The sequence below is a fragment of the Thunnus maccoyii genome, chromosome 5 (assembly GCF_910596095.1).
Source record: "Thunnus maccoyii chromosome 5, fThuMac1.1, whole genome shotgun sequence".
NCBI lineage: Eukaryota > Metazoa > Chordata > Actinopteri > Scombriformes > Scombridae > Thunnus > Thunnus maccoyii.
This window is the reverse complement of record NC_056537.1, coordinates 13,645,064-13,661,408: the sequence shown is the minus strand read 5'-3', so window position 1 is coordinate 13,661,408 and position 16,345 is coordinate 13,645,064. Positions and strand designations below refer to the sequence as shown.

Sequence of the window (16,345 nt, the reverse complement as noted above, 5' to 3'; positions counted from 1 at the left end):
ATTACAGTAGCACAGGTATTGCCACTTTCTGACAGCGCATTGCTTCATGTTGCTGCACTGCATTTTATGTGGCCTCTCAGGGGCTGCAAACCCCCTTGTTTTGTCTTTTTTGTCTTTTCTCCTACTGCCCCCCACATGCCCTCTTACAAACTGCCTATTCTGCTTATTCAGCTCAGCTTTTGTGAGAAGGGCTATTCATACCTCCAGTCAGTGTCTATGTGGTATTGAGGAGTTCCACTGCAGCCCGACTCTTTTTCGAAGCTAGTTCAGAGTACTTACCTGATAATATGGGAGCGTTAATCAGTGCTCACTGGCTAACGCTATGTCCAAGTTCCTTCCTGTGTAATAGGATTAGATTTATGAGCATTAACAAGAGAATTAATTATCACTGAAAGGCTCTGTTTGGTGATTTGCAGTTGGATTTGTATAAGGCACTAAGGAGTTTTCCTGCTGAAATCTTGTAGACTTTTAGAAAGTATCTAAAAATGTGTGATCTTGAGCTGTAATATCATAAGCATATATATGGAGTGCGCTTGTACATTGAAATAACAATTAAGGTTAAGTCCGCTACATGTTTACATGCGGTCTCATTAGGTGATTTAAATGTCAAATGCCAGATAGTCACGTGTAAACGAAGAGTGAAATGTGACTTGTTCAGATAGGAAACATGGTCTAAGGGAGCTGGAATGTGTACCATGTAGCTTGATTTAAATAGGATGGTGTGATTTCACTTGCACAACACTGCTAGGGTAAGGGTGTGATCCATACTGGGCGATACATGCTTGAAGTGTTCTCTCTAATGCTGCTGCTGTGAGGGGCTGTGATTAATGCATCTACTGCATGTAATATGTTTCATTAGAACATATCCTGGGGAAAGGAGGCTGGATTGCTTGATTGCTCTGACCTACGCTATTCACTTCTATACAGTAGAGAAGCCAGTCTGCAGAGGGCTTGAAGCAGCTCGAGAGGCATTTAATTAAAAATAATTTGGATAAAATTGCTGTGTTAAGGCAGTATGTATTTATAGCAATTGTGCGGACAGACTGAAAGACATGGCTTTCTTCGCATGAGGTTTCCCAAAGTTAAAAACAGGAGTAAAAAGCACAGAGCCTGAATCTTGCGGTGGTATGACTCTTGTGAGGCAAACAGACACAGATAATAGGTTGCTGTAATATAAGACATTTTTCATTTCACCATGAATTGATTTTTTTAAAAATTGAACCCAATAAATCAATAGTTGGGTAAAGAAAATTAACCCCTCAGTGAAAAAGAGGATAACTAGTCAATTTCCCCTGTGTGGCACACTATGTTTTGATATAAACTGATTCCTAATGGTCAATTTTTACAGCACACCTTCTATTTCACAAAATACAATAAAACAGTAATCAAATACTCATTAGCGGATGTGCTTTAGGGTCTTAAAGTGTCACATACCAAGTGATTGCCTGAGAATTGGTTTTAAAAAGCTTTTTAAAAATAGATTTCATATTTGTTCCAGTTTTTCAAAATAGCACAGCATCGGGAAATCCCCTTCAGCTTCTACTGTTGCTCCACACCAAAAGATTTGACAAACATATGACTACAAGTTGTATTTTTAGTTTTTCTTTCTTTTCCTCTATTTAGGATGTATAAAGTATGTAATGATAGTTAGTTACCCATGATTATGTTATATCTATTATGCTATTCTATGTTTTTATACTATTGTCTTATCCATTTTAATCTACTAATAAACTTCAGCCATCACCCCCCCCCCCCCCCCCCCCCCCCATCTCACCTCCTAAAAAACATATCAAGCAAAGATCCGGATTCCAGCTTTGGTTTAGCTTTCAAGTAAAATAATTACACAAAGGAGCTTCCAGTAGGACGCTACAACTCTTGTGTTAAAATCCAACAATATGTTGTCAAAACTCATGAAGGGCTTTCCTTCTCTCTCTAATGTCAAGATGCTTTTCAGAGCCTCTCAGTTGTTTGTGGTTAAACTGTTGTTGAAGGGGAGCGAGGGATCAAAGACGCACCCAGAACAATAAAAGCTAAGCCTGTGGAGTGTTGACCCCCAGACCTTAAGCTCTTCATTACTGCAGCTCACTGCTAATTATTGTGGACACCCCCGGAACACTGCCCAACTCTCCTCACTGCAGGGTGGTCAGCTCTTACTGCCGCTCCTAGTTCCCCACCTCTTTACATCTGATGTCAAGAGGCTGTGAGTCTCCCGGTGCCCTTCATCCAGACCCACCCTATAAACCAACATCTCCCTCTAGAAAACAAGAAGAAATCCTAAATGAAGAGCATACAATGTTTTTGCCCTCCGTTGAAGCAAAAATGTTACCATATGCTCCCCTTACTGTACAGCCCCATGATTTTATGCTAACTTAATCCTGACTGCGGTGACCACAGACCACATCCTTCAGAGCATGTGCGACCATTTTAAATAGTGTTGGCAGAAGTATTTTGAAAACATATTTCATCAAATGGAGATTTAATTTTGAGCCGGTGTTTATGCAGCATTAGTTGATTTTGTTGCAATAATAACTGCTGTCATCAAGTTTAAATATATTGTTATTCAGTAATGGTTTCATAGGGGCCTTGTGTTGTGTGAGACAAGGCAACCAACCCACATATCCTGTCAATAGTTGTTTTGTAATATGATCCTGTCATGTTTGCAATCAGCTGCTGATGCCATGTGGAGGCAATAAAATTGATTTTGAATAATATCTGAATCAGCGATGTGGGATGCCGTCATCTTTTTTTCTCAGTGTTTTCTGTATAGGATAACAAAATAGCTAAAAAAGTAGTTCAAAGGGAGACAACCACTGATTGTCGTGGGCTGCTTTTGTAGGTTGTCCAAAAGGAGCCTTAATGTGTATCGCTGTTATTCATCCTGCCTGTTCTGACCTACACACAACCACAGCCATCATGTTACTTCATAGCCCCCATGTTTTCCACTGAGGTTTAAGAACTGACTGTCCTCCCATATCACATGGATCATGTTGGGAATGTTTAGGACCTTCTCAAATAGCTTCCGTCCATATAGGTATAGGGACTCTTTGATGCCACACAGCCCCCTCTTTAAAACACTGACCTTGCACACGTGTCAGTAAGCACATCTGCAAAAACTTTAACTTCAGTAGAGCCTTTTAATTTTATAGATGTAACCCCTTAGAAGCTTTGTCAAGTTCATTTTGAAGGTGATATTTTAACAAATACATCCTTTTTATTTCAGGTTCATCAACAAAGCTGCCCCAGATGATTGAAGTCAAACATTTAAGTTTATTCAAATTTAAATTAGTGACATTCTAGTGATTTTTACCTGGGAAATGATCCTAATGTGTATCCTCTCCACAGGGAGGTCAGAGGGCAGGGTGAGTGTCAGTACTCTGGAGCTCATAGGGGTTCATAATCAAGATTAATGAGGCAGAGTCATCAAACCAATTTCAAATCGCCATAAAACACGGTGTTCCAAAAAGTACATTTCAAAGTTTTCGTCCTCCCAAAAAAGAAGGGTGTACGGCCAGTACAGTGGTCTATCTTATTTGTTTCAGTGTTCCATCTAAAAGTCTTGATGAAAGGGTAGTGCTAATGCAAGTTGAGACTTATGATCAGGATCATTGTATTTTTGGGCCATTGCCAAATTCCTGATTCAAGTTCTTTTGAGTAACCTCAAGCAAATACCTGTTTAACATTACTTAATCCAACAGAAACAGAACAACATGGGCATCACTTCGGAGCCCTTTTGTTTTGTGCATAGACTGAGCAGAGGCCGTCACATGTGTTAAATGCAAATACATTGTACTGCGGCCTTTGTTTGGTCTGCCAACTCTTGAGAAAAATGTCTCGTCTCTTTTGGCTAGCTAGATACATAACTTGTTTACTTTGGCTGCTTGCCATTTTTCATTGGGCCAGTAGTGTACAATTTTTTTTTTGCAAGAGCTTGTGTGCTGAGAGCACATACTGTACTTATTGTACCTTTATTTATAGCCATTGGGACTTCACCACAGGGACTGGCAAACCAAAGCAATGAGCTGAAAGAAACTGAAAACTGCATAAAACTGCAGACCTGATGTTGATTCCCAGTTGGAGTGGCGATACAAGCAACCTTTCTGTACTAGAAAAAGTTATTTGATACAGTGTTGACACAAAAAAAATTTGAATATTCAATAATATTTTAGCAACATCAAAAGTATGCAACAATGTAGACAGGGTAAGCATAAAAGGTTATTGTAGCCAGTGCTTTATGGTTGCACTAGAGTCACTCTGTAAGGGACTTTGCTTTCCTCTAATGAAATGGTATGCATGGCCAATTCATAGGTGGAGAAAATGCGCCCATATGTTTAAACATCTTTTCCTTCCAGCCGTAGCTAAATGACCACATGAAAGCAAGCTTATGGCGCATGCATTAAGTCTTTATTTGCAAAGGAATCAAGAGTATCAAAGCTGTAAGATTCTCAAATATTAAATATTTTGAGACTGGTCCTTTATTGAAACTGATTCTTGATTCCTGTCCTTTGTTCAGCATAACATAATTCTTTTATCCCACTACTGTATACATAAATACATATGCAGACTTTCTTTCTTTTCTTAAATGTGAAGCCAACCTATGTGCAAAGCAGTGTAGGCATGTGTGAAGGGATACCAAAGAAAAATGGTGCCGTTGGTCTGCCCCAAGACCGCACAGTGAGCCCTGCTGCCAACAGTGCCTCCTGTAATTATAGACCAGGGCTGTGGAGACTGTTGCTCTCCAGGCTAAACTGAAACTAAACCCCCTATTTCATACTTGGTATTTGCTCTTTTCAGTACATGAGTACCCCATGTTTAAAAACTGTGTTATTTTTGGGCTGTAGCTGAATTCTCTTCTGTTTATAGTACAGCCTGAGTGAGCTGAAATATAGAATGACTGTCAAGCACGTAAAGGGAGTTGTAGCTTGAAAGACTGTTGTTGACACTGCAGCTCTTCCCTCTACTCACATAATCTAATGTCTTCTTTAATCTCTGCTGCTGTTATTACATGTAATTAATACATTGACAACATACTGTCTACAGATACTGTACTCCCCATTGCTGCAATTCACTGACAGTATAACCCAATAACCATTGATTTTCCATCTCTAAATTGTAAGTTATGAGATTCAGTAGAAAGCTGATAAACTAGATCTTGATCTTGAATTAATAGTGCAGTCTACACTGCACAATGTCATTGTTTAGACACTGTTGAACCAAAACATGATTTAAAATTTACTAGTGATAGCCAGGAGCAGCAAAGCTAGTAAATTTTACTGGAAAGGTTACCGAGCTTTCGGCCCCCAGGCCATCGACATCACAAACAACACTGCCCAGACTCTACTTTACTGGAAAGCTGCTGTTGTTGTTGTTGTAAAGGCTGCAACCTTCCTCCTCTCCAAAGACTGTGTGGTCTGTGTCCTGGTGTTCTAATCATGTTAGGGTGGAAGTGACTGTGGGCTGCTGTAATTGGACAACAGTATAATGGGGTGGCACCTTCTGTATCTCTGTAATTAGATGTTGAGTGTAGGATGGCACAACAGTCTGCTGGAGCCTGTACATGTTGGTCATTTTTATGATTTATTAAAGGTGGAATGGGATTTTGCTGATTTTGAAGTTGGGCACACACTGATCTAAGTCTAAATCGCTCTTTTCTGTTCTTATTTATTGCTCTACATTATTAAAGCTAAGGCAGTGATGCTCTTGGGAAAGGGAGAGTAACTTTTCCAGGTGTATTTTGCACTTTCTGGTCTTATTTGGAGCCCTTAGAGTCGTACCTTATTTGTTTCATGATGTAGGTAAAGTCCCATCTATTTAGTTTTATCTGGATTTTAGTGTGCCCTGAGTGCTTATTCTGTTCTTATTCTTCAGCCTGGACCAATATATGTGTGGTTGGACTGGTTTTCACTTTAGTGATGATTTCCTATTTTGACACAGCTCGCTGATATTATTTCCATATTGTGTGTATGTCCTGTCTACACTCAGTTTTCCCATTTTCGTTTCGACGCATCCAATCCAAACTCTGCCTGAGCTGCTTTCACGTTTTGCTGGTGAAGAAGCCTCTTAACCTTTGACAAATGGAGTTATTTGGAAGTGCTTTCAGGGCTACAAGAAGCCTATCCATTAACTTTATTAAAAAATAAATCTAGTGTTATTGGAGGACCTATTTCTACTGACGTGTCTTTGGTGTTGTCTAACATTGATTTCTGTTTTTCTCCTATTCTCTCTCTCTTTCCTAAAAAGTCACAATGAGCGGAAGGTGACCTGCAAGCATCCTGTCTCAGGCGTACCCTCACAAGACAACTGCATCTTTGTCGTCAACGAACAGTAAGTCTCTTGTTTTTGTTTTGGAATGCTACTGGGTTACATTTGTGAGCACTACAGTATTCTGTTGAAACTCCTCATGTGTAGGCAACATTGCACAATTCTTCGCCTCACCACTCTCTATATGCAGTTGTGCCTTTTCAATTCAAAGCGTCTTCTATTCAGTGTTTCATCAGTTATCCATCTTCATGAAAAAATACTTAAAAATAAGAACCAGCGTAGTGTATAGGAATATCATTTGTTAGATACTTTTACTCACTCCAGAGGTTTAATTGTTTGTGTAATTGGCGTTATCTTTTCTACTATTGCCATGACAGCACTAATAATTTGAATACTAAGGGCTGAACAGCCATTGCATCATTTATTCATCAGCTAGTGGGAATGCGATGAGTCACATTTAGTTCCTCATTTTGACCAGGACAGAGAGTTCATGGCCTTTTCAGTTGTCATAAGTAGAAGGATATGTCCCCCAACAATGAACGTTATGTCCATGTGATCATCAACACTGCTTTCAGCACAACTGTCATCACATGTCTGCCCACATGACTAAAACAGAAGCCAGTCATCTTCAACTTTCACTTCAAGGAGAACAATTGTATGAGTCTGTCAGACTAAATTTAGTCTGTTTCTCTTCACCTTTGGAATCATCAGTATTCTCATTAAAATTTTACCCACATTTTTACTCATCAAACCTGGCCACGGGTTGCTCAGAGTAAGATGGGGAGAAAAGCAGGTACTCTGTTCAGAGGTTTGCAGGATGTCAAACAGAGAAAAAAAAGGGAGTTGATGCCTATCTTAAGCTTTGGCCTCCTCTGCAGCTTTCCATTCAAATTTACTTCCCTGTCCCAATCTGTAACTGTACTAAATATACACGCGCTAGATTGTTTGCATCACAACCTACACTATGACATTAACTTTCATCTACCACCCTGGCCATCTTAACTTAATGTTGCACAACTGGTATCAGCTCCACAAAATGTCTCACTTCCCTCTGAAACCCTCGTCATAGCAGATTTCCCGTAATTGTTGCACTCTTGTGTCACTGCAACTGGTCTTAATTATTATATTGAGCAATGAATGCTAATTGAAATATGTTCTGCTCCAAGACACGAAATATCAATCAGTAGTGGGAAACTTGTGGCCTGAGTCCAATAAGAAGTTTATTACAAATTCCCTGATGGCCCATCATGGGCAGCAGTTTCTGCTTTTTTTATTATGTGGCTTAGAGATATAAATCCCGCTTTTACTAGAATATGATCCAGAGAGCTGTTTTGTTTCACCAAATCCTTAAGAGTTGCATTTTGTTAAGCAGAGATGAAATAATCAGAAAACGGTTGTGAAGAAGCTTGTTGTGCCAGAACTGTCACACTGCACTCTCTTGACACATTCCTCCCCTCACTGTGTTGTCTCACATCTCTGCTGTTTTTCACACTGAGAGGGACAACATGTTGGTGCAAGATTATATCTAATTTGGCAATTAGTATTTTATCAAAGTATCAGCCATATCTAGAGGTCAACTTTGGGAAGGCAACAGGAAATTGATAAGCTACTGCTTGACTTGTTTTTTTTTGAGTTTATTTCTGTGGGTTTCAGCCAGCATTTGGCTGTGTTTTGGCAAAAGTAATAAGGTGGAAAATTTTCATCAAGGAGCAATAACAAAAGAAAAAGATGGATTTTAGCTGCCACAAGGACAAAGAGGCCAGGCGGAAAATCAGCCTGATTTGCTCTGCACTTAAAAGTAACAATCTCAAAGATCTCGTTCTCTTTGGCAGCACTTATGGCGATAAGCAGTAATTGCAGGTGTGTTTCTGGACTTCTCTTCCCAAACATCTAAACAATGTCGCCTGTGTGATGTCACTCAGTTGGCATTTGGCACCTGGGCCACGCCTCCATAACAATTTGAGGCGACGCTAGCAGATGCAATGGCTTTCATCTGTGGGCTCAATCACCATTATGTGACCTCATTCAATGATAGATAGAGACATTTATTTAAATGAAAATCTTCAAGATTATTACTTTAAGTAAATCCAAAACACAAGTTATTTTAAATTTGGCAATACAATTTTGAGTAACAGGCCAGTACATAAAGAACATAAAGTCAACCCACTTTAAGACATATACTGTATTGTATAGCTATAAAAACATACAAACAATGCAGCTGAAAAGGGAAATAGTAGTAATGAAGATGAAGGTAACAAGATTAAGTCTGAGTTGACAGATCTAAGAAAAAGACAAATAGCCATTTCTACTCCAACACTGCAGCTGCAGGTATCCCTGTCAAAGAAAAAACAAAGATCTGCCACAATGTGTGAAACTTCATTGTGAATAGGTTTGGCAGCCTTCAGTGAAGAAGCAACACATAACAGACTAAAAAAGACGCAAACATACTGAAGCTGAACCACACAGTGTTTGGATAGGTACCAATAATCAGGACAGACACCGAAGGGTCGGGGTGACTCTACCACCTGCTTAAAAAATTTGGATGCACTTTTGGATGGACTTGGAACACCATCAGAACAGGATCAATGATATCTGGACCTTGTAGCCTTTGTCAGAAGTAATGTAGACTCCATTTCAAGGTTCAATCTGTCAGATTGGTTTTTGAAAGTAAAGATGGATAAATGCACGGCAGGAACACCCGAATCGCATAGTCCTGTAAGGCGATCTTCAGTGTCTGAACCATTTGTTGTGTTCATCCAAACCTTTGTGAATAACTAGCTGCAGGGAGATGATTACTCACATGTCCTGAGCTGAAGTTCAAGCTCTACATCCTCAAAGAAAGCTGAGCTGTTGGACAAATCTTTCATATCACTATCATTCAGTTCACTTGGCAGTTGGCAGTTTACAGATTTCCCAGGGAGCATTAAATGTGCTTTCCTGTTTGGTTGCAGGATCCCGACAAAAGGCTGCTTTATAATGTTCCAAAAGAGATCACAAAGTATGATAATTGAGCACTTTGGATTACATTGCTCAGTCAAGTGGTAATTTAATTTTGACAACCTGATTTTATGAACACCTCTTCATGCTCTGTCCCTTATGGATGTACAGGCTGTACAGGTAAGAGTTCTGGCTCTGTTTCTTTGCTATGCTGAGCGATAAGACCAAAAAATTAATATTATGATTATTTCACATATTTTTACATACAAAAATATCCATAAACTGACAAGAAACATTATATAATATAATTATATATATTATATTATCTGCTGAAGAGTCATGTTAAATATGCTAAACTACCGTAACTTTAGCATTAGCTCAATTTGTTGCGTGCTGCCTGATTTTTGAATAACGATGTAGAGCCAAAGAAAGAATAAGCGATGGATGGCTCACTGCTCTCAAAAGCACTACTGTCACAGACATAACAATATGAATGTAATTAGGTCTGCTGATAACTCTAAACATCTGTAAGGTTTTGGTTTATCGCTCAGCTCTGTGCTATGCAACTGCTGTGAACCTGTGACACTGTTAAATGTATACACTGATATCCCGATCTGTGTGTGATTGCATCGTCTCCTCGTCTTTTGTTGGTTAAAAAGATAAAGGTCAGGTTCACCCCCCCCTCCCCCCAAAACAAAAGTATTTTAAAGCACCCTTATTTCTTTGGAAATGCTGTGTGGTCATTTAAAAATGCACCCTCAGCCACTCAGTTCAGTGTTCCCCCCCCCCACCAGTGTGCTTAGAGCGCCAAGCCTCACTGACAGTGTAATCCCTCCTCACTCTTTTTGCACACACAGACCCACACACACTTGCACTGGCTCACAAAATCCATGCAGGACCAAGCTGTGATGTGACACTTCAATACATCGGGGTTAGTCCTCATATGTGGAATTGATACAAGGGCTTTGTCTTGTTTGTCTCAGCCCACGCAAACAATACCAGAGCAACAATATGTGTACATAAATGCATTTGGATTGAGATATGTTTATGTACACATATAATCCAAATTTCCTGTCTTTTGGTTGTTTTTTTTTAACGCATACCAGTGTGTATACAATTCAAATACTTAGTTTGCCAAATTTAATTTTACTTACTAGAATTTGAGACAATTGGGGCATATTTTTATAATTATGCATTATTTTTTTGTCAGTTCATGATGTAAATTCACAGATTTAGTACTTGTGAAACCTAATACGCCCGAGGTTCTACCTATCTGAGTTCAAATCTTGGAGCTTGATGGTTGGCAGGTTCTCTGTGTGTCGATGTGAATTTCTTCTGGGCACACCATTCTTAAGTGAACTAAACACACTAAATTACCCGTTAGTGTGAGAGTGAGTGTTGTTTTTAATGCCTGAATGTTGGCCCTGCGATGGACTGGCATCCTGTTCAAACTGTTTCCTACCAGATAACTGAGTAAATGTGTGTGAACCAGGTCATTGCTGTAAGAAAGCATGCATGTTCAGTCAACCAACTCATACTAAACTTGGCCGATAGATATGGGGAAGTTATTTTGTACGCAGAACGCAGCTTTTCATGCTTCAGTTTGACATTCATTGACTTTGCTGTTTACATGGGGCTGTGGTCAACACAAAGATGGTTGTTGTTTAGCGCTGGTATTTAGCTACAGCTATTACCGCGTCCGTACATCACAATCATATCCACTGTGGGCTAGTGATGTCAGGAGACGAGCACCGAGCTGAACAAGATAATAGTAATTTAAAGTAGACAGACGCTCAAAACATCACGTTGTGGAGATGAACGTTGTGGTAGTTTCATGCTAACATTTCAGAGGAAAACCTGTCAGAGCAGAGTTCCATGTCAAAATATAGATGTGACGCATTTGGTGGTCTCTGTTGCATGTGTGCTTTGTATTCACTCAAAGTGGTGGAAAGATAAATACTGGGAAGACCCAGACGGGGGGAGACTGGAGAACTGAGATTTGCCCTCTGTGTTTAGTTACAAATGCAACTACTTTGTATTAGCACAGGATTCATTTTAATATTTCGTTATTGGGATTAAAACAAGCCTGATCCTGGACAATACAGTTTAAATCTGTGTTGTTCCTTGTACTGTTCAAGTTGAAACTGTATAAGAGAGTTGAGCAGTACAGTTTAGTACTTCTAGCTTAACACGTTGTAGATTGAAATGTTGGTGAACTACAAACATCTCAATGTGCTGCTTTTCTGTTTATCATTTTTTGCTCATCCTCACTTGTTTAATGGTGAGAAATATCACAGCAGTCAATTATCGAGCTTGTTTGTCTCTAACGTTGTTATTTTGTTTTTAATGATTAGAAAAGAATGCCATGGTATACAGTAGTGATTATTATAGTATAGGATATTTTCATCACTTTGCTTTTTTTATTTCTCATTTTTATCATAATAAAAACAGTGTTGATGGCCATTTCAGCTTACTGTTAATTACCCAAATCATACTATCTACTGTAATGTTTAAGATATGTTAAATTGTGTGAGTATGAGGGCTGTAATGCAGCATAAATTCTCCTACTGCTCTCTCTCTCTCTCTCTCTCTCCGCCTTTTGTCACACACCAGCTCTTATGCTAAGGCAGCTAATTTGACACACTCACTACTTTTTCAATTTCACCGCATGCAGATTGATTATCAGGCCCAAACTAATTATCAACAAAGCCCCCAACACATACGCACTGCAGTTCAGGGCCTGGAAATGGTCTGTTGGCTAAATAGAGCATCAAATAGAGCAATATCTCTCTTACAACAGAGTCAGTCCACTCCCTCCTCCTCCTCCTCCTCCTCCTCCCAACCTCTGTGTTTTGATGGCGAGTCCACACTCCATTGATTAAGGTTCACTTAGGATTTCGCCTGTCACTGGAAGTGCTGAAATCTTCAGTGCTCATTTTCTGGAGTGAGCTTATTAGATGGAGAAGAAGGCAAATCTCAGTGGCTACTCATCACTCAGCACAAGTAGCTATTTTAGAGAAGTGAGTTGAAAATTGTTTGCACTTCAACTCAAGAGAGCATTAGTCACCTACTTGTCCACCATATGACTTCCTGGATGTGTCAACTCTGAATAGATCCCTGATACATGTTCAGTCACTTAAGACAGATAGTGAGGCTTTAATAATAAGAAAAATACTCTTCCTTGTTTGACATTCTCATATAAGAATGACATTTATCTTAGCAATTTTAAGACCTTAAGAGCATGATAAAAAGATACCGCTGCTCTTTGTAACTCAGTCTAACAAGCCCTTAACTTGTAACAAACTACATAACCTTCCCTCTAAACGCAGGTAAGACAAAGTCAGTCTGTGATCGTTTCTTGTGTTGTTTCGTCTCATCATTGTTTTCCGGGGGTCTGTAGATTATCAGATCTGTCACTGTGATGCACGGGAATGAACCTCCTGCATGTGTTGCCTGCTGTTATGATCTGAGCTGATGTTATCCCTTGTTATACCCTTTCATATTTGTGTACTTTGAGCAGAACAGCATGGAGTCTGAGTTTCCACGTTTGAGTGCTAATAGTCTCGTCTGCATGTCTAACAACTGAATTGAAAGATTGAACTAGGTGGTACAGATGGATGGAAAAGTACATGTAGATGATGGATGGATGGTGAATTCATTGACTGTTATTGACTGTTCATCATTAATGGTACTGTATAATCTGAATCCCACGAATGAACTGTTATCAAATGAGCGGATTAGATGGTGGAGTTTGCAGTGCAGGGTTGGCAGTATCTGTCCTTATTCAGTGACCTGAAACCCAGTATATCTGACAGCTTACACTTTTTCCTCTGCTGCAGTATTTCTGCTCTACTCTGGTGTTCCTGTCTTGTTCCCTCTAGACCACAACATTGTTCCCCTCCTAGAGAATATAGGACATCTCCATCGGCTAGAGACAACTTAGTTCACAAGGTGTTCTATTCTATGGCAAATATTTTGAACTTATTATGCTTTCAGCTATTGCTTCAAGAAAGCTTTTGTCTTTTTAGAGGTATTCTGACCTGATTCACTACTACTGCAGTTGCTGCATCTCAGTATGTCAGGCAGACTTTGCAGACCATTTAAAGCTGTTTGAGAGAGCTGGAAATGTATCTGCAGTGACGTGGTGGTGGGAGTAATTGGCTCGGTTCATAGGCCCATGTTGAGATCTCATTATAGCAGAGAGTTTGAACTTCAGAGGAATGATGGGGGGACAGACAATAAAGGCTGCTTCCTTCTATTATCCTTCTTTTATTGAGGTCATTGAACATAAATTGGCAGTTTATATTACTGACTGATGACTTTCCTATGTTCTCTTGGCATGCTCTGTGTCTCATGTTTAGATCTGCCTCTAAAGTGCCAGCGAATGAGAAGAAGGAACGGCCACTAAGCACCATGAGTGAGGCCTCCAACTACACAGGCGGCTTGGACTGCGCCGCAAACCCCAGCAGCCCAGCAGGAAGAGTGAGTGATACACATGAAGACAGGATTATTTTGCATATTTGTAGAGTTAGCAAAATAATGGAAAACCAATTGGATCACATCTAACAGCTTGAAAAGCTTGAGAAAAGCATAGAAACCTTTTTTTATTTTATGTTCATCGAGCTCACTTTGCTGTTAACCCTGTTAACCCATTCACATTGTAATTTCTAGCCCTCAAGACCTCCTAAAAAGATTCATAATTTTGGGAAGAGATCCAACTCTATCAGGAGGAATCCTAGTGCCCCAGTTATCAAGAGAAACTGGCTTTATAAACAGGTGAGCAGGAGTGTATGACTTTCCTTTTTATCTGATGAATTAAATATTGAGGTGACAAGCAGAGTCAGTGACTCAGCATCAAATTTAAATTGAAGTTAAATATAGTGCATATGGGATGTTGACTTTTTGACATTAGCTTAAAATAGACAAATTAAATAGAAACCTTACAATAATACAGCAACATGTTTATATCACAACAAGGGAAATATGTGTTGTTCAAATATACTGTATTATAAAAGCTATACATGCCCTTTAGGCTATTTATCTGTATTTTTTAATTTGTTTGGTATACGTGTTTAAACATGATGTTTAGAATCCGTTGGTAAACTTTTAAATGGCAATTAATTAAAATTTTATGCAACTTCTCTACTCTACTCCACATAAAACAAGGTTTAGGTTCTCCCTCTCCCTGTTAAATCTGCAGTAACGGTCTTAAGATGAACACAAAAGAAGCTTTTTGATGTCTTACAGGATCTCACCATTTCTTTGTTCAGGGCTTCTGCTCAGCCAGCATGGGCAATGTTTAAATACCAATCCTTCATCACAGCTCCCTGGTTACTTATAGGAGGGTGAAAAGGGGGTGCTTGAGGCAGCTCTTGGCCAGACAGGACTCTCTCAAGCTTCCGAAGTAGGAGACTCATTTAGTTTTGATTGCAGCCTCCCGGCACAGTTTTGTGAACACATGATGGCTTCCTTTGGTACAGCTGCCAGCTGCTATTTCTTTGGGGACTTCAATCAGGGTGATGTAGATCAAGCAAAAGACTCACAAATCTGCTACCCTGAATAAAAGCTGGATTTGCACTTTTATTTTCCTGCCTCATTGAAACCTGGAAGCTATTGAAGTCCTTGGCTGAGGAAAAGCTGCAGTGCTTCAGTTGATCCATTGGGAGAACAAAATGCCACAGTGATTGATGTGACAGTGAAAGCCTTGTTTTCTTCTTCCCGCCTGAACAGAGAGATATCTGACAGAACTTTTGATAAAGTTTATGCATTAACACAAGAAGTTTACATTTTCTGTTAAATTTCAAAATCAACATACTGAACAGCATCTGGCGTTGTGGATCTCTTGCTACTATATGTTAAACATGCCGGTTCATGGATGTGAATTCCCATTTAAAGTTAACTAAACCTTACATGCTGTTTGACCATAATGACAGAGCTGTTTAGGTCCCTCCCCTTACTTTTGTCTGCATGTTGAATCCACGATTAAGGACCCTGCTCAAGTTTTCCAATAAAGCAAACTGGGGGAGTTAATACCCTATTCCTCACCCTCGTCCTTTTCAAGCAGACGCATGAAAACCCCCTTGATCACAACATTGCAGAGAGAAAAAACTAAAGCACAGGACATTTTTCACCCACTTAACAACATGCTTCCTTTTAAGAGTAAGTGTTCATACTGTTTAAACTATATACAGCGGAGCACTCTCATTCGCTCTGTTTATTTTATTAGAGAAATCACATGTCCCCCGAACCAAATAAGTAACACATTTCTCCACTTCAGGCCAATAACATGTCAAATTGAAATATTTTGTAATTCAAAATTGAAGTTGAAGTCCTCTTTATCTATTTACAATATTTTTAAGAACATGTTTAAGCCAAGGAGACATTTTTTTTTACTACAGCAAGCACTGGGTAAGGCAGAATAAGTCATCTTCAAGCCTGTTCCTCTGGTGTCTTTTCAGGACAGTACAGGGATGAAGCTGTGGAAGAAGAGGTGGTTTGTGCTGTCTGATTTGTGCCTCTTCTACTACAGAGGTGAGTCGAGTGGTCTCAGCTAACGACACGCTTCATTAGCATTGCGCTGCTTACAACAATATTGGTTTTCGATTAGTAGTTGAAAGTGCCGTTGTGACCTTCAGACCCACAAGCTGTGCTCTTGGCGATTGTTATAAACCGGAACACAAGTCCCCGTGGTAAGCAGCTGTCAGGACCAACTTAAGAGATGTATTTATTGAAATGGCTCTCCTGTTTTCTGATTTGCCATTTGAGCGATATTTCCCCCCCGAGCAAAGCCAGCGCTTTAAAAGAAAGGCTTTGATGCTGCCTTACTGTTGAAAGAAGAAACTGGATTTCAAATTGATGTTAAGTCATGAAACAAGTTTCCAGAGAAGAGGCTCTTTTTATAAAGTGGTTGCATTCTTACGTAATTCTTGGGAGTCATAAACAGAATTAATCTCGCTAATATTTACAGATCCTCTTCTAATTCCACATTATAGGGACTTATGTCATATAATCAGAGTGATTAACCGTTTGAGTATGTGTGGTATTTACATGGTTCTGTAATTTATTGAAAACAACTCATATTTTCATAACCAAGTGATAAAATGTTCCATTTTATTTGAAGTGGAACTTGTATAAGCTTTTGATTGATCTG

At 39.4% G+C, this 16,345-nt stretch overlaps 1 protein-coding gene across 7 annotated transcripts in view; it reads left to right on the top strand.

The window, feature by feature from the left end:
• LOC121897622 (pleckstrin homology domain-containing family A member 5-like) overlaps positions 1 to 16,345 on the top strand; it is an 87,576-nt gene that overhangs the window by 45,921 nt on the left and 25,310 nt on the right. For all 7 annotated transcript variants that reach the window (XM_042412249.1, XM_042412243.1, XM_042412246.1 and 4 more), the window contains 4 exons: positions 6,238 to 6,321; positions 13,557 to 13,677; positions 13,867 to 13,971; positions 15,654 to 15,726. In XM_042412249.1, coding sequence (XP_042268183.1) covers positions 6,238 to 6,321; positions 13,557 to 13,677; positions 13,867 to 13,971; positions 15,654 to 15,726 — 383 coding nt within the window. The remainder of the gene's footprint in view (positions 1 to 6,237; positions 6,322 to 13,556; positions 13,678 to 13,866; positions 13,972 to 15,653; positions 15,727 to 16,345) is intronic.